Source organism: Papilio xuthus, unplaced genomic scaffold (assembly GCF_000836235.2).
Source record: "Papilio xuthus unplaced genomic scaffold, Pxut_1.1 DF827789.1, whole genome shotgun sequence".
Classification (NCBI taxonomy): Eukaryota; Metazoa; Arthropoda; class Insecta; order Lepidoptera; family Papilionidae; genus Papilio; species Papilio xuthus.
In genome coordinates this window covers 2,047,219-2,064,639 of record NW_013530860.1, presented here as the reverse complement: position 1 = coordinate 2,064,639, position 17,421 = coordinate 2,047,219, and the positions used below count along the sequence as shown (strand labels likewise).

At 34.2% G+C, this 17,421-nt stretch overlaps 5 protein-coding genes and 1 long non-coding RNA gene across 8 annotated transcripts in view; 4 read left to right on the top strand and 2 right to left on the bottom strand.

The window, feature by feature from the left end:
• The window catches only part of LOC106115458 (NFX1-type zinc finger-containing protein 1-like), a 34,303-nt gene extending 26,615 nt beyond the window's left edge, over positions 1 to 7,688 (top strand). The window contains exon 29 of the transcript XR_001227759.1: positions 7,469 to 7,688. The gene's annotated coding sequence lies outside the window, so the exon portion shown is untranslated. The remainder of the gene's footprint in view (positions 1 to 7,468) is intronic.
• On the top strand, positions 238 to 6,601 carry Dnmt1 (DNA cytosine-5 methyltransferase). Its single transcript, XM_013308847.1, has 8 exons — positions 238 to 571; positions 921 to 1,023; positions 1,241 to 1,619; positions 2,241 to 2,454; positions 2,541 to 5,547; positions 5,624 to 5,804; positions 6,082 to 6,263; positions 6,425 to 6,601. Exons 1-8 carry the CDS (start codon positions 483 to 485, stop codon positions 6,503 to 6,505), a joined length of 4,236 nt encoding a protein of 1,411 aa, XP_013164301.1. The 5' UTR covers positions 238 to 482; the 3' UTR covers positions 6,506 to 6,601.
• LOC106115461 (ESF1 homolog) lies at positions 6,694 to 10,887 on the bottom strand. Its single transcript, XM_013308848.1, has 8 exons — positions 10,290 to 10,887; positions 10,029 to 10,152; positions 9,611 to 9,713; positions 9,160 to 9,274; positions 8,578 to 8,768; positions 8,080 to 8,281; positions 7,772 to 7,978; positions 6,694 to 7,400 (listed from the first exon to the last, which is right to left on the bottom strand). Exons 1-8 carry the CDS (start codon positions 10,726 to 10,728, stop codon positions 6,718 to 6,720), a joined length of 2,064 nt encoding a protein of 687 aa, XP_013164302.1. The 5' UTR covers positions 10,729 to 10,887; the 3' UTR covers positions 6,694 to 6,717.
• Positions 10,888 to 11,153: 266 nt separating this feature from the next.
• LOC106115430 (uncharacterized) lies at positions 11,154 to 12,118 on the top strand. Its single transcript, XR_001227756.1, has 2 exons — positions 11,154 to 11,429; positions 11,507 to 12,118. It is a non-coding gene; the product is annotated as an uncharacterized LOC106115430 (long non-coding RNA).
• A 336-nt stretch (positions 12,119 to 12,454) lies between these two features.
• Positions 12,455 to 13,523, bottom strand: spt4 (Transcription elongation factor subunit spt4). Its single transcript, NM_001312611.1, is given in 4 exon segments — positions 12,455 to 12,632; positions 12,938 to 12,993; positions 13,180 to 13,286; positions 13,359 to 13,523. Coding segments are annotated over 4 exon segments (351 nt in total). The 5' UTR covers positions 13,428 to 13,523; the 3' UTR covers positions 12,455 to 12,513.
• A 341-nt stretch (positions 13,524 to 13,864) lies between these two features.
• Positions 13,865 to 16,708, top strand: LOC106115532 (uncharacterized). 3 transcript variants are annotated; one of them, XM_013308960.1, is made up of 8 exons: positions 13,865 to 13,946; positions 14,344 to 14,422; positions 14,794 to 14,929; positions 15,237 to 15,335; positions 15,469 to 15,591; positions 15,834 to 15,979; positions 16,158 to 16,335; positions 16,421 to 16,708. In XM_013308960.1, exons 2-8 carry the CDS (start codon positions 14,354 to 14,356, stop codon positions 16,594 to 16,596), a joined length of 927 nt encoding a protein of 308 aa, XP_013164414.1. In that variant the 5' UTR covers positions 13,865 to 13,946; positions 14,344 to 14,353; the 3' UTR covers positions 16,597 to 16,708. The 3 variants fall into 3 exon arrangements, with proteins under 3 accessions (XP_013164414.1, XP_013164415.1, XP_013164416.1); XM_013308961.1 differs by lacking the exon at positions 13,865 to 13,946 and adding an exon at positions 14,088 to 14,117; XM_013308962.1 differs by lacking the exon at positions 13,865 to 13,946 and having other exon boundaries at positions 14,202 to 14,422; positions 14,797 to 14,929.
• Positions 16,709 to 17,421: the final 713 nt, after the last annotated feature.

The window sequence follows — 17,421 nt, the reverse complement described above, 5'->3', positions numbered from 1 at the left end:
GTTTCATGCATAGAAATAGTGCCTTTGATATTGTGTTAGTATTGTTTTTAAAACCGAATATTATAATCGAATTCTTTTAAAATATATAAAAAACCTATTTTTGGGAAAAGGTTATAAAAGAGAGAACATAATGTCGGAAAAACTATTTTTTTAAGTTCATATTTTATATACTCTTTGTTCATATACTGGGTGTATTGAGAAGTCTTCGACATTCTTTGCGCACTTTGTCTTTGCTCTAACTTTCAACATTTGTTACTATTTAAGATTGCGCGCCAATTTAGACATTGACATTCAATACTCAAATTGTACATTGTCTCTTTTGTATTAGAATTTAAAGTTAATAAAGTGTTTAGCTTAATTTATAAACTTACGTTTGTAACCTTAAGTCGAAGCTATAACATGTTTTATAATTTGGGTAACCTAAAAATATCTTTCCCTGTTTCCTGACATAACTTTGGAGTTGCATACTTACTCTACTCAAAATGCCTGGATTTATCAACACTACTATTAAAGAAAGTACAGAAACCATTACAACTTACAATAGTAATACAGAAAGTATATCATCAATTTGGTAAGAACAAAAACTTCTTAAATAGCTGTACAACTTTGTATGTGAAGTAAAAAATAGCTTAACTTCCTTGCATATATTTTCAGCTTAAAAGCCATAATTTAAGAACAACTGTATGTCATAGGTGAAGATAGTCTCACTGTGCAATGATGATATTAAACAAGGAAGTATTTTAGTTTGGATGTTGGAAAGAAGTAAAACTTTGCTGAGTTTGGTTTCATAGTCTTTTCTGCTATGCATACTGCTCCTAACTTAGAGCTGTAAAAATTAATTATTGTAGTTTAAAATTACAGACAATTAAAAAATATATACATAATGGTTTTAACAACTCTCATGTTCCTTTTTGTTCCAGTTCTGGACAAAAATCTATTAAGAATGGAATACAATTAAAAATTACAAATATGTTTGGTGCTAAACGAAAAAGAAGTTCTTCGGAGGAGGAAGATAGTGATAATGTAAGTAGTTAACAAATATATGTATGTCTTTTTTTGATAAGTGTTTTGAATTGCTGATATATTAAAAATAAGGTCTAAAAAGGTTGCATGTGGCTTAACTATTATAGACTGATACCATTAATATGATGTACTAATTGTTAATAAAAAAATCCATTTATTATTTTAAAAAAATTATGTAAATTTCAATAATTTGATTTGGATAAATATAAACTTGCAGAAAAAGATCAAATGTAATGACTCAGACATCATTGAAGAAAATGAGATGAAAAAGGTAAATAAAACTATGGATGATACCAATAGTACTGAAATTGAAGATAAAGAAGAGGATTCTAACGAGGAATGTGAAAAGGAAGAGTACAGCAATGAAAAAACGAATAATGAGAGTAATTGCACTGAAAATGACAGTGAATTAAAAGATGCAAAAGTAGTTACTGATATAAACAAAAATTGCACAACACAATCTGCGGATAGGGAAAGATGTGATATTTGTGGACAATATTTAAACAACTCTGATATAATTTACTACCAAGGACATCCTCAAAATGCTGTTGAAGAATTTATTGCGTTAACAAATGAAAAGTTACTATTAGCCTCAGGTAAAATTAATCTAAAACTGATTTGTTAATCTATTTGTGATCTTTCTTCTTAGACAGAGATTACCAAAACATTATCTTGAGATGTCTTTCAAAATTTAACTGTACCTGCAACATTTTTTTTGTTTAAATTTTTATTTTAACTTACTATGCATCCCCTCCTCCGTCAAATACACTTCCCTTTACCAATCATTTCTTACAAGAAAAGAGTGGAGGATTAAAATAAGTATGTGTTTTTGTGTCCTATTGTGACCATCTATAGATTAAATACCTTGAATTACTTAAGAGTAACATTCAAGTAATATTGCTCAGATAGTTAGTATTATACATAATTGTTGTCCGCGCGGTATTTAAATTAGATGTTGGCCGATTCTCTGACCTATTCAATATGCTCACAAAATTTCATGAGAATTGGTCAAGCCGTTACGGAGGAGTACGGGAACGAAAATTGTGACACGAGAATTTTATATATAAGATAATATTCTTCTTCTTCCAATGTCTCTTTAGTCTCGAAGGTTTGCCGCTAACTTGGAATATTTGTTTCTGTCAATATCAAGGCAAAACACAGTGTAATGACATAGGGATCAACTGATAACTTAACTAAGTTGAATTTTTTTTCTCTAGGTGATGAAGGAGATATAATGGAAAGACCACAAACAAACATAACTGGCTTCTCAATATTTGATCAACATGGACATCTTTGTCCAATTGATGGTGGTTTGGTTGAAAGTGATGTTAGGATCTATATGTCTGGATATTTAAAATCTATATGTGCTGATTCTCAGGAAATTGATGAGGATTCTATTCCTGTAAAAGATGTTGGTCCAATTATTGAGTGGTAAATGATAAGATTAATTTTATAAGGTTCTATTTGAAGTTAAATTTAAAAAAAAATACAAACTCATGTGATGAAATTCTTTCCAGGTTCATTCATGGCTTTGATGGTGGTACCAGAAATTGTATAACTCTATCTACAGAATTTGGTGAATATAATTTATTAAAGCCAAGTGAGGCATACACACCCCTAATGGACAATTTGTATGAAAAAATTTGGCTCAGTAAAGTTGTGGTGGAATACTTAGAAGAATATCACTATCTTCAACCAACATATGAAGACTTAGTTGGCATTATATGTCAGTCAGTCATTCCTGAATTAAACGATAAAAAAATGTCCGAGGAAATGTTGCATAAACATGCACAGTTTGTATGTGACCAGGTTGTTAGTTTGGAAACCGGAGAAGATGATGAGCCATTAATCACCCTACCATGTATTAGAGAGTTAATTAAACTTATGGGTATTAAATTTGGCAAAAGAAAAATTCGGGCAAAGATTGACTACAAAAAAGTCGATAAAAAGGCCTGGACCAAGGCTACTACTACACCGCTGGTTCAAAAGACTTTTGAAAGTTTCTTTTCTAATCAGTTGGATAAAACAAACCATGAATTAGTTTTAAGAAGAAAGAGATGTGGTGTTTGTGAAGCTTGCCAGTTGCCAGATTGCGGTGAATGTAATGCTTGTCGAGCGATGGCCAAGTTCGGAGGTCATGGAAGAACTAAGAAAGCTTGCGTACGTCGACTTTGCCCCAACATGGCCGTAGAACAAGCCGAGGACTCGGAGCCAGAAGATGAAGAAGAATATCGTCAAATGGTAGAACGGAAGGAACGTGATAAAATAGATGACGCAGTGCCTGTCAAACTCACAGGCTCATGTAATAGAAAAATATCGTGGATAGGGGAACCAATTAAAGCAGATGCTACCAAAGTTTATTATGAGAAAGTAGAAATTGACGGCTCGGAGCTTTGTGTAGGTGATTTTGTGATGGTCGAAACTTCTCAGGCAAATATTCCAGCTTTAGTTACAAGGGTCACATATATGTGGAAAGAATCTATTAATCTAAAAAGTGGTTATTTCCACGGCGAAGTTTTTATAAGATCATCTGATACAGTGTTAGGTGAAGTGGGTGATCCAAGAGAAGTGTATTTAGCTGATCGTTGCTGCCACGGTGCTCCTTTGTCTTCGATTTTAAGAAAAGCTAACGTCGAAAGAAGAGAGACGGTTAAGGATTGGTTCAAACTCGGCGGTAAAAGCGTCGATGATGAATTTTTCGAAGATGACGGAAAAACATATTTTTACAACAAATACTATGAAAGGTTCACAGCACGCTTTGAAGACTTGCCGGAGGATCCGATTTGTCCTAATGAGTTAAGAAAACATAGATATTGTCCGTCTTGTGAACGAAAAACAAGAAAAGATGCAAAAGACATTCCTAAAGTGATTGGAAAGCTGATGGAAAAATCAGCGGTTGTAACAGAAAATAACAGAACTGAATGGACTTGCGTTAGATGGCAAGATTATGAATATAAGAAGGGCATGGGCGTTTTTCTTAAACCAGGCACTTTTAAACTTAAGAATAACTTTATTAACGCAAATACAAACAATAAAATTAAGTTAGATAAGGTGGACGAGGATGTTTATCCGGAGTATTATCGTAAGAGTGACAGTAATTTACGAGGTTCTAACGTCGACACTGGTGAACCATTCTGTGTGGGTCACATCGCTGCAGTGACAGCTGCCGGTGACGGTCCTCTTGTCGTCCCACAAGATATCTATATCAAAGTTAATATTTTGTATAGACCCGAAAACACATCGAATCGCTTTCCTCAGCAGGAAGATTTGAATGTCGTGTACTGGAGCGATGAAATCAAAGAAATATCCTTCTCTTCTGTAATAGGACAGTGCCATTTGGTCTACGAAAGGAATATTCCACATCAGGAAACACTCCATGAATGGCTCGAAAGGGATCCGAGTAGATTTTATTTCAGAATGGCCTATAACAAGGCTACTAAAGAAATCGAAGATGTACCACAGCACGCCGCGGCCGTCGGTAGAACTGACAAAGGCAAAGATAAGGGTAAAGGGAAAGGGAAATCTTCTAAACCTGTAGAAACAAATATCAACAAATATGAAGAAGTCAAAATAAGACCCCTAAGAACCCTGGACATTTTCGCCGGATGTGGTGGACTTTCGGAAGGTTTGCATCGATCGGGCGTCGCTGAATGTAAATGGGCTGTGGAGAACGTGGAGGCGGCTGCTCACGCTTATTCTTTAAATAATAGAAATTGTACAGTTTATAATGAGGATTGCAACGCACTATTGAAAGATGTTATGACCGGAGCTACACATAGCAAAGGCGGTCTGAGGCTGCCCATGCAAGGAGAAGTGGAACTTCTCTGCGGGGGCCCGCCCTGCCAAGGGTTCTCTGGCATGAACAGATTCAACTCTCGCGAGTACTCCAATTTCAAGAATTCTCTAGTAGCCTCGTACCTTTCCTACTGCGATTACTATCGACCCAAGTACTTCATTCTAGAAAATGTAAGAAACTTTGTAGCTTTCAAGAAAGGAATGGTTTTAAAGTTGACTCTTCGTGCATTATTGGATATGGGTTACCAGTGCACATTCGGTATACTTCAAGCGGGCAACTACGGCGTACCTCAAACTAGGCGGAGGCTTATAATCTTGGCGGCGGCACCCGGTTACAAGCTACCTATGTATCCGGAGCCGACTCATGTGTTTAGTAGACGAGCTTGTTCTTTAACGGCGACCATCGATGGCAAACGATTCGTGACGAATATGAAATGGGACGAGTCGGCGCCGCGGCGGACGTGCACCATCCGCGACGCCATGAGCGATCTGCCCAGTATAGCGAATGGCGCAAACCAAATAGAAATCGAGTACGGCTCGATGCCGGAAAGTCACTTCCAACGTTTGGTCAGAAGTAAGGATGAAAGCAAGAAACTACGTGATCATATTTGCAAGAATATGGCTCCTCTAATCCAGGCCCGGATTGCTAGAGTACCGACAACTCCGGGCTCGGACTGGAGAGATCTACCTAATATATCGGTCATGTTATCTGATGGAACAAAGTGCAAAGTAAGAATGATTTCCTTGTAGATGGCACTTAAATTGATGGGGTTTTCGAGTCTGTATGGAATTATTATGTCAACAGGTCCTGCAATACAGGTATGAGGATAAGAAGAACGGTCGTTCGTCTAGCGGTGCTCTTCGCGGCGTGTGCGCGTGCGCAAGCGGTGGCGCGTGTTCGCCGCATGACAAGCAGGAGAACACACTCATACCCTGGTGCCTGCCGCACACCGCCAACCGGCACAACAACTGGGCTGGCCTCTACGGTAAGTCATACACAATTTGGCTTCATTGCCTAGTAGTTGAAACGGCATTGCAATACCAAATGACATGACCTTGATTTAACAGCTGATTTTATATATATTCTGTCAGAATCAATCGCAATAGCAACTCCTCTCACCGGTTCAGATATCCTTGTTTAAGTATACAGTACGAGAAGAATCTTGTGGTACTTTTTAGGACGATGACAGCCTTTACTTCAGTTAAATTTATACCCATAAACGAAGTTTGCTGCATTTGCCTATTTGAGCGAGATGTTGGCAGGTCGGTTGTGTTGGGACGGGTACTTCAGCACGACGGTGACGGACCCCGAGCCGATGGGCAAGCAGGGCCGCGTGCTTCACCCGGAGCAGAGCCGTGTCGTATCAGTACGGGAATGCGCGCGCTCGCAGGGATTCCCAGATTCATATCTGTTCGCAGGCTCCGTGCAGGATAAACATCGACAGGTATTTATTATTTTTACTTTTAATATTTTGTTCAGCATGCAATTTTTTTGATATAGGTTGAGGTTTAATGGAAAATTAGAATGTGTAATATCAATAATAAATGATAGCCACAAACAATAATCATGACTGGTGCTAAAGAAATAAATATATTTTATTTCTAGATTGGCAATGCCGTTCCACCACCTCTCGGAGCTGCTGTGGGTCGTGAAATTAAGAAGGCTTTTAGTATATCAAAAATCTAATAAAATTTTGTGAATATTATGTTGATCTGACATTTTAATTATGGACCATTGTTTACTATGATATTTTAAGAGAATAAACGTATTTTTTAAACTAATTGTTTTCGTTACCCGCAAACTAATACTTGATTATTGACAAAATGTTAGTTAATTTTAATTTGGATAAAGAAATAAAAAGTAGAAAAAGTCGATAAAATTAAAAATATTTTATTTTTTCACTTTTTATTTTTGATTACATTTTTAGTTTTCTGTTTTAGACTTTTTACTAGTACACTCAATTCAGCATCTTCTTTAGACTTCTTAGGCTGGGACTGTTCTGCGGGGGATTCCGCAGGCCGTCGTTTTAACTTTTCCTGAATAAGTTTCTCCATGTTCTTCGTCTTTTTGAAGTTAGGATCACTCGGATCAATGTTGTACAAATGTGAATTGTATAATGCATTAAAACGTTGATCGTTTAGATTTATTTCAAAATCAGGTAACGATTCCTTCTGTTCCTTCATTTTCGCTTTTAATTTCTTCTTCCTCTTTGATTTCTTATCAATATTTTCTGATTCCTGTATTTTCTTTAAACTAAAATGTTGTTTACCATCATCCTCATCGTCTAATAGTAATTCCAGTTCAGCTCTTCTTTTTTCTTCTTCCTCATCATCTTCGGAGTCTTTTTCATCTTTTTGACCTTTTTTAGCTTTCATGTCTTTTTTCTTTTTAAATTCAGATTTCTCAAATTCTTCCGCAAAGTATGGATCGTTCATGTCTATGTCTGAAGGAATATCGTCAGATTCTTCTTCAACGGAATTTGTTTCGGTATTTTCTTTTTGGTTCTTTTGCAGTTTACGTTGCTTCTTCTTTTCTTTACGTTTTTGTAGAAGTTTTTCGAAAGGTGTTAAGTCTTTAGAGTCTGAAAAATGTAAAACAAACCCATTATGAAATGTTGTATAAATATTGTTATGAAATTGAAGAAAGGATTTAACCCTTAAATGGACAATGTTGTTTTTAAACAACATACTAAACATCACAGATAAAATTATCTTTATTTTATTTTTTTGTTAATTTTGACAACTAGTTCTTATTTCTAAAAAAAATAGTAAATTCATGTCTAGATTTTTTTACTCATTTTTCCTAGACAGTAATACATGTCTATTACACAAATATATTTTTTTAAAACGTAAAAAAAAAATCGTCCATTTAAGGGTTAAGAAGTGATGCAATATTTTGATTTAAAAGTTTACGAAAAACACCGAAGTAAGATTTATATTAAAATGCACATACCTTCGTTTAGCTTCTTTTGAACTAATTCCTCCGCTTTATCTTTAATACCAAGTCCCCAAGTTATTTCCATTTCCATATCTTTATTTTGCTTTTTCTCCTCTTTCTTTTCAATATCTTGTAACAGCGTTTTGTATTTTTGAATCGGGTCTTCATTATCTGAGACGTTTTCTTGTGAATCTTCTTCATTATCAGATTGATTTTCGTCTTCTGCAATTTAAAAGTGTTTTTTAATCATTAAAGGTCTCCATAGTTACCAATTACGAATTGCTAACAATATAAAATAGATTATAGATAAACGTTAATCTTACCTTCACTACTAGAAGCTAAATAATCTTTGAGATCTAAATCATCAATCTTCCCGTCGAGCGCACTTTTGATAGCCTCAGTTCGGTTGGGGTTGGTCGCGTCCCACGTCAATTGTACCTTGGCCTGTTGCAACGCAGTGGTTGTGAACAGGCGAGGCTTGTATTTGCTCAAATCTGGCAGCTTAGTGCACTCTTCTCGTGGCTCCTACAGTTGTTGTTAATAGATGAATATTTAAACATTATGTGCAAATGCACTCTGCATTGCACTTGTCCGAAAAGACAAAAACATTTTTTTAAGATCACATAATTTAAAGGTTGCTTGTGGTAAATATGTGTACTTGCTACGCTATGTGAGCCTACAGCGAGACAAGGAAAGTCCCTTTTCCAATATGTACAATAAATTGTGTTCGCAGCATCTCAGACGAAATTGCAACCGCCATAACTCTGGATGGCAATCCACACATTTTTACTAATGTACTTAACATTGCATTATTTTAATACCTGATCAAATGTGACGTCATCAGGTATAAATCTCATATCCAGCCTGGTTGCACTACTCTCATACTCCATTCCGTCACATTCACTGTACAGCTTGTCTGCGGTGGTAACTGTATCACATTCAACCACCGCATAGTAATACTTGAGTCTGTTTAGTTGATACCTTCGAAGTTTCTCCATATGATATGTTGACCCTGGAATATTTTATAAAGGGTAAAAGTGGATCCAGGCCTTTAAAATCTGTCATTTGGTGGCTAACATAAGAATGTCCAACCAGAGGAGTACTAAAAGGTAAGCACAGGTTAATATAAAATTACATAACACAATTACTTAATGGACAAATAGAAAAAAGTGTTTTTAATATCACATTCTGACACATAGTTCTGTTAAGTCTTTTGTAATATGTTCTGTTTAGGTTCAAATATATTGTAGTAATATATTTGAACCTAAACAGACAGAAATAATATTTATGGATGATCAATAGAGTAAGTAGTATAAAAACGGATTTCCAACCACATCATCACTTAACATCAGGTGGGACTGTGGTCAAGCGCTAGTTTATTCAATATATTTAAAAAATCTTACCTTCTTCATTTCCCCCATCATCTGATAATTCATCAACTTTTTCCTCTGTTAATTCAATTGGCCCTCTTACCTCTTCCTCTTTTAATCTTTGAAGCCCGTATTCAGATGGATAAATCTAAAAATTAATAAATTATAAGTAATATAATAATATCAAAGCTTCCCGAATACAATTATTTTAATTTGTCATTGTTATGAATTAGCTTAGCTTATTTGTCCTATGGCTATATTTTGGCATTGATCAAGAGATTTTAGATACTAACTAGTTGTTGTCCGAGACTCCGTCAGCGCAGGATTAAAGCCAATTCTCATACCTACAAAATATGCATATAAAAATTTGGTCAAGCCATTTCAGAGGTGTTTAGTTACTAGCATTATGACACAAGAATTATATCCATAAGAATATCTTATGTACTAGAAAACAATATGATACAATTGGAAATAATCAACTCACAGTTATCTTATGTATTATGCCTCCAGGTGGTAGAAATGAACTAAGCAACACCATTATATCAGAAGCTTTGATATTGTCCCAATCCATATTGCATATTGCTATCCTGACAACAAATAAAGTTGTAATTTTTATTATTTTTACATACATATTGCAATATAAAATAAATTGAGCTTACTTAGAGGAAATATACTGCTATCCATACATTCAGGTAAAGTCAATAAGGATTTTCAAATTGTACAGAAATAGTTCTGCAACTCCATATCTATTACATGTAAATTGCATATGGTTTAATTCCAACTGTTTTAATTCATAAAAATCCTCAGTTATTACTTTATAAGAGGCATTTCAGTACATGAAGCTAGCCCCCAACTCCATCATATGAGCTATGTATGTAATAAATAATTCCTGTATCAATCACCTTCTAGTAGATTCATCGGTGGTGTCAGCATCTGCATCCAGTTCCCCCCACTCATGTTCCAGATCACTATCCAGCTCCTCTTCGCTACTCTCCTCATCACTGGAGCTGTCAGTCAGGAGCACCCCTACAAACATTATTTCTTTATTACTATATCATCTCTTAAGGAAACATAGAGAATTTCTTCAATATACCGAATATTTCCCAATAAACATTGTAATTATTATGTCTTAAGACTTAACTCGTTGGAAAATGTTAACTTACCTTCACCACGGGCATAATCAATATCTAAATCAAGCAATCTCTTCTTGGTCTTTTTGTCCAGTTTTCCTCTAACTAATTTATCGTTAACTGATTTTTGTTCTTCATTTTTTTCCTTGTCCTCACTTGGTGCTCTTCGTACAAAACGACCTGCCGACGCAACTTCCTCTTCTTTTTGATCCAATTGTTCTTCATCTTCAGAGTCTTCTGCAGAACTTTCAGAGTCGTCGATGTCGTAGTATTTTCGTAAATTTTCAGTGGACGTTTCATTTATAGGTCGACCGCGTTTGTCTACTGTGTATTTTACTTTGAACTTATCATCTTCGAACATGGACTGAAATCTCTTGTCAATTTTAACTTTCCTCTCATGTTTAGGTATTTGCTTATATCGAGGATCATTAAGATACTTTGCAAAACGATTGTCTTTCAGTATATCACTCATGATGTTTAAGTTAAATACTTGCTAAGTCTGTATATATCTCGTGAAACTTATTGAAACTGTATGAAATAGTATTAACTTATCATTTTACACAACACTTCGAAACTATATTTAACCTAAAAACTTAAAAACAACAGTGGTCCAGTGCACTGTGCACGTTAAAATGACATTGACATTTATCGACATTTTTACATTCCCATAGAAAAAAGTTGCACTACGCAGCCATTATACAATCATGACAAATATAATTTTTTCTCATTTACTCACGAAAAACATATACATACATAAACATAGTAGGTTATGGGTTTTATCGTTAAAGTTACTTGTAAAAATTTATAAGCCGAGAGAGAATTAATTAATGTAGTAGTTTATATAAATTTTTAAGTTGGCAATTATGTCAGTGACGAACTGTCAAATGTATTCAATTCTTGGCAAGATAGATGTCATTCAGGTTATTTTTGAGGTTAATTTCGTTTTGTATTGAATACGGCTTGATAAATTTGCCATATACTCTTCGATAGAATACTAAATTATTTATTGATTTGACCTACTTAAACATGAATAGTATAGGCGAAGAGTGTACCGACTTGAAGAAAAAATATGACGACTGCTTCAATAGTTGGTTTTCAGAGAGATTTTTAAAAGGCGATCATGATGATTCTGTGTGTTCTAGTATTTTTAAGGTTTATCAAGATTGCGTAAAGGTTGTACATATTTATGTAATCAATTTCTTTTTATTTCAGTTTTATTATTTTACTCATTTATTATTTTTCTTTTGCAGAACGCTATGAAACAGCAAAATATTGACTTTAAGGAAATTGATAAAGACGTTCTGGGCACTGATAATGAATTCAAAGTACCACCAACGGAAAACAGTTGACACAAATACAGTGTTATGTGCACTTTCACCCCAATAATGAATTGCATCTTTAAAAACGGGGATATTTTTAAGTGTCAAGAGTAAACAGTGTACTAATTTAACAGAAAAAATACAAAGTAATTGTTGATGAAATGTTTATTTTGTTTTAAAGGTTGTAAAAATATGTCTTAGTTAGGCTTTGAATGTTACTACAAAAGTGTAGATTATTATTTTAAAAGGATAGTTGCTCTGCTTTTATTATTAGAATTAGTTCTGAAGCATATACATTAGTTATTTGCAATTAAACATTTAGTAGACAAAATTATAATGAATTGTTGTTTTTTACAACACTCCGGGGCTAAATCATTCCATTTTATTAATATAAAAGTGATGCACTAATATCTATGTACCATCTTTGTAATAAATGTTACTGGTTTGTTCCTGCTTTACATATGTAATAATGTACATTTGATAATTTGTAATTGTCAGCTAAAGCTTTGAAATGTGTTGTGGTAGTAAATGATTATTAGCCAATTTGCATTTTCATTGAAGAAATATTTGCAGTATAAAATAAAAATATTTTCAAAACTTCTAGTAAATGTTAGTTGTACATAAAATTTTAATTGCACTCTTGAAATACTTTGTATTCTCAGTTTATTCAGAAAGAGTTAGAATATGATATTTTATTATATTTCAACAGAATGGTTAGAAAAGGGTTGGATTTCTAAGTTTATAATATAGAACTACATATTTGAACACTATTAAACATGGAATTGGCAATTTCTATGACCTTCTAGTGTGTACTGGCAAAATGAAAAATAAAAATGATAGTACACTTTATCATATAGTACAAAATTATACACAATTTAATTATATTGAATTAATTTAATTTACTTTTTATGATACATAGGTCCTTTTTTATAACAAAATTATCGCTGGCTGGTATCTCTTGGGCGATATGCAATACCTCTACTCTTCATTTCCCTGATCACTCCAGCAGGAAGCCGACCAGACACTGATATTGCGTAAACACCAGGGCAAAACCGACCTGCATAAAAATTATTTATATAAAAACCAATAAAAACCATAGAGACTTGACCCTCATTTGAAAGTCTGATCCTTGCCATTTTAATTTATTTGGCTAGATTGTTGCACAAAATGTGTTATTGAATACTTGGAGCACAGTAATTGACTAGAGAAGTAACAAACATGTTGGTGTAATTTCTCATTTGATACTTTGACTGTGTAGTTATTACAAAAGTTAGTTTGTTATTTACTGTTGCAGTTTACATTAACGGTCAATAATACATATAAAGTTTAATGACTCTATAACTGGTAATAGGTGTTACTTACTTATTCGCTGCCACTTGCAAACCCAACTATCTTCAGGGCTCATTACTGCAATCATACTGTAAATTGAATAATATATTATTATGACACATTTCATCAATCAATGGCTAATATCTTATTTCCAATAATTGCTGTTACTAAAATATCATCTAAAAAATGAATCTGTTGAATTTTAGCAAATTAAAAAAAAATATTTTTAAGCTAATCGATGCCAATGTTTATTAAATTTAGTTGCAAAATTTTACCCGTCAAAATTATTACTAGTGCAGTCGTAAACATTATCTTTGTTGCTTTTCATTCGCAGAAATTCGTCACAGTTATCGCAGCCATAGTATTCGAACTGTTCGAAGGTCTGAAAAGATGATTTATTAATCAATAGTCTACATTTTTTACTTAATGTTAAATAATATTTTGCTGCAATTACCTTTATTAAAGAACACACTAAACAAGCCCTCAGTCCTCTTATATCTTTAGGTACCACATTAAGTGACATATTGTTGTTGTAATACAACAATCCACTGAAGTGAAAATTGCAATAAAATATTTCTTAATTTCAATTACAATTACTTTGTGTTCGCACGCATCAAAATTCTTTCGTTAGATTTTATTTAATTAGTTTCTGGTTAAACGTCAACGTCAAACGTCACCTTACCTAGTTGACATTTGCAGTTTTTTTTTGGGGATTGGTAATTAAATAAGGTCTGTTGTTTGTGAACATTATGCCAAAGTTTTATTTTCAAGTTGATCGAACATGGTAATCAGGTCTATAATTTTAAATCTTATTTTTAGATCTAAAACTTTTCTTTCAATGCACGATATTTGATAGTATTATTAAATTGAGAAAAAGGAGTATCGTTCCATTGCGTGAAACGGTGAATGATTTTCTTTCCATTTTAATATGTTTTTACATTTTTTGTGTAGATGGCGTTTAAAATAAATATAGTGTGTATGAATAATAGGTATTTTTGCGAGTGAAAATATTTACGCATCTTGCAAATTCCAGATCATAAAGGTTAGTTAGAAAGTTATATCAACTTGATATTTAAAACTATTTTTATATGAATCTATGTTGAAGCGACAGAAATTGAGTTTTATGTTTGTACGAAGAATAAGACTTTTTTTTTAAACAGTGATAAATATAATAACTTTGCTTAAAAAAAGAAGAAATTGATAATTTTTAAATGTGGGTATTTTTAAATAATAGCAGCTGTTATAAGTACCGAAGAGCGTGTTTTTAAATTTGAGGGTAGATCGATGCTAAATCTTACGAAGAGTGTGTATCGTTAACTAATTACCCATATAGATGTATAACTTTGTATACGTTTGCTATAAATGCTGCGTTCTTGTGCGCTCTAGGGCTTAACATTTTTGTCTGCGTACAGAAAAGTTTCATATATTGTTGATTTTAGATATTTCAAAATGAGTACTGTTCAGTTTACTTATGAAGTGGAAGAAAACCGACCTGTGGTCACATCTGCTGCGGTTACAGTAAGTTAAAATTATTTTCATTTTATTGTAATTAGAAGGTAGTAACTAAGAAACTGTGTATTATAAATACTTTATGATATGATGGAGTATTTTTTTTTTTCGAAGCTTGACAAAAAGTTGGTTATTTTCAATTGAAAAGTGTAAATGCCACATACTCGGTTGTAGAATATGTTTACAATAACTGATACAGCTACTATTTTAAATACATTACGGTAAATACGACGGAATAATAACTTTGTTTGATCTTCTTATGATCTCCAGTGCGTCATACGTTAATTACATATTGCTGTTAGAATTAATTATTTAAAATTGAAATACTCATTTATAAAATTTATCAAATAAAAGTTTTGTAACTCAAATATATTTTTCAGCAGAACGGCACAGCGTCTGACCAGATAGTGGATTCGACACAGAGCAGTGTTTTCTCGCCTTTAGCGCCACCTTTTGAGAGCCGGTTAAACAATTTACATCAGACACAAATGCAGTATTCTCATCCAAATGCTTCAGGTAATTTTCACCACTATATAATATTTATGGTCGTATTTTTACACTTTCTACTTTTCATTAGCGCCTGTTATTAGTTATATGTTTTTTTTATATTTAGTTTATCGTCTTTTGCCTTAATAACAGGGAGGTGATTATCTGAGGTGTATGAGTTAGTAGCCAATGTGTTCTTCCAGACTATATTCTATCGAGATCCATTCAGCTGTTCTGGAGATACTTTCAAAGAAACATCCATATCTAAACATTCGCATTTATAATATTAGTAAGATGGACATTGTAATATCTAATATTATAATTATTGTCGAAACAGCTAACAGAGAATTTGACCAGCCAATACTGAACATGCGGACTAACAATTCTGACGTGCAGTTTGATGACATCGGTTCCAGTTCTCACGGCTATACTTTGAGTAAGCCCATATAATACATTTTTGATAAGTCCTTAGTAACTAAAATATTCTTATAAGCATTAATTTTTTAAGGACGTAAAGCTGTGGCGTCCTTACAGCATTCTAGAATGCATAAATACATTATTGTTTTTAGATGGCAACCCGATGACCGGTGATGCGACTTCTGCCGCTCAAAAGAACGTTTGCGGAGATGTAACTGATGCACCTGTTGTGAGGAACGAAAACTTCGTCGGTGCTTATGACTTCTTAATTAAAAGTTCGTATTCAAATCAAAAAACATTTTTTTATTTATTTAATTTAGTTATTTTATACCAGGATCATAAGGATGCGAGCTTCTTTTGTAGTAAAGTGTTTTGAAGTGTAGCAGCCCTAATGTTTGAATTTTTAGTAGCAGTCATTTGATTTGGCACGTCGTGAACAAAATCACACTTTTGCATGATGTGCCAACTTAAGCGCTTGGTATTTTCTCCCTATTGTATCTTTGTGTTGTGTCGACAGGTATGACGTCAGCCAACCTGTACGTGTCGATGCTGAACCCGGAGCAGCTTGCGGTGCTGAGTTCGATGCGGCCGAGCGTGCTCTACGACTTCTTGCAGGAGGTCGTCAAAGCGTACGGCAACAAGCGCGTCAAGCGACTTCCTAATGTTAGTCTATTTTAAATGTATTAAGTATTTCTTGCAGTTTGTACTCTGTCGTTCTCCATAACTTTGCGTCGTATTGCGTTGCATTTGTTTTAGAGGTTAAGGTGAAATTATTGAAAAGTATTTTAGTCCTTTCAAATTTATTTTTAATTCCCAAAAGTACTGTAAAATTTTTCCACAGGAGTGTGCGTTCTGCAAGAACAACGGTGAGGAGGAAGAGTGCTACATGTCGCACCCGCTAAAGGATTTCCGCGGGCGTGTGTTGTGTCCCGTGCTGCGCGCCTTCCGTTGCCCGCGGTGTGGCGCCACCGGTGACCGTGCTCATACTATCAAATACTGCCCGGAAAATCCCGAATCTGGTATATTGTTTTCGATTTTACGCCAAACGAATTATCATTTCTAACTTTGTACTTGTGTTTATTTTGTTTTTTTTTATATTCGTAGAACGTTCTGGCGGTTTCCTATACCGTCGTCGTGTGTCTGGATCCACTTTCCTGATGAACGAGGCGGGACGTGCGGCGCAGGCAGCGCCCCCCATGCCCGCCGCCACTCCAGTCTCTCCTTCTGCCAGCAACAACAACCTACGCTCCTCTATATGGTCAAGCTTCGCCATGAACTGACTGACAACATTCTAAGACTTATTCTCGTATTTAATAACATCTTATAACTTGATATAACGGAATATTCTTCATAATGTTAGGTATTATGTTTACATTTTTCAGCAATGAAGCTCAGTACATTTATTTAGTCTGGCTTTACTTTAGTCTGACACCGGAAATTCTTGACCCTAAGTTGGTTTAGGATATTAGCGTCTGTATAAGTTGATATGTCGGAACACGAGTACTGTTAGTACTGTATATATGTAATGTTTGTGAGGTAGCGGCCAGCGAGTTCGTCTTGCTATGTGAGATAGTGTGCGCGAGATTCGCCGGGCGCAGGCGCAGGCGCACTCAGCCGGTATGCGGGACATACCGCGTCTGACATCGCACCGCCCATACCACAGATTACCTTTTACCTTTTATTATTTATCTTTTTATTCTTTAACTTTTATTGTCTATAGGAATAGATTTAAATTTTCACTTTCCAGTTGGTTTAACAAAATAAGATATTTCCAAAATTTTGGTAACGATTGTGCAGTTAAATGAAAATATTAGCGAATTTCTTTTTGATTTCATTGTTATTTGTTCGAGTTCAAATGATTTTGTATTTTGTTGTAAGACTTTGGATTCGATAAATTTTAGAGGCTTAATTTTGTGAAAATTGTTTATCTGGTTATGGTTTTTTTTACTTAAATTTCAATATTATATAGTAATTGTGTTTTATCGGCCATTGAACTGAATTAAATATATATTTATAAATCAATTTGATGTCATCGTGGACATTTTAAACTTTTGTGTAACGATTTTTATGCATTTATTATAGTGTACTCATTCATTTGGCAAATA

Coding starts and splice junctions, on each gene's coding strand:
- Dnmt1 (XM_013308847.1), top strand. CDS start 483: ATGCCTGGATTTATCAACACTACTATTAAAGAAAGTACAGAAACCATT. Junction 1,620..2,240: donor AAAGTTACTATTAGCCTCAG/GTAAAATTAATC, acceptor TTTTTTCTCTAG/GTGATGAAGGAGATATAATG. Junction 6,264..6,424: donor TGCAGGATAAACATCGACAG/GTATTTATTATT, acceptor TTTTATTTCTAG/ATTGGCAATGCCGTTCCACC.
- LOC106115461 (XM_013308848.1), bottom strand. CDS start 10,728: ATGAGTGATATACTGAAAGACAATCGTTTTGCAAAGTATCTTAATGAT. Junction 10,153..10,289: donor TGATTATGCCCGTGGTGAAG/GTAAGTTAACAT, acceptor TAATGTTTGTAG/GGGTGCTCCTGACTGACAGC. Junction 7,401..7,771: donor TCAAAAGAAGCTAAACGAAG/GTATGTGCATTT, acceptor TACATTTTTCAG/ACTCTAAAGACTTAACACCT.
- LOC106115532 (XM_013308960.1), top strand. CDS start 14,354: ATGAGTACTGTTCAGTTTACTTATGAAGTGGAAGAAAACCGACCTGTG. Junction 14,423..14,793: donor TCACATCTGCTGCGGTTACA/GTAAGTTAAAAT, acceptor TATATTTTTCAG/CAGAACGGCACAGCGTCTGA. Junction 15,592..15,833: donor TTATGACTTCTTAATTAAAA/GTTCGTATTCAA, acceptor TTGTGTCGACAG/GTATGACGTCAGCCAACCTG.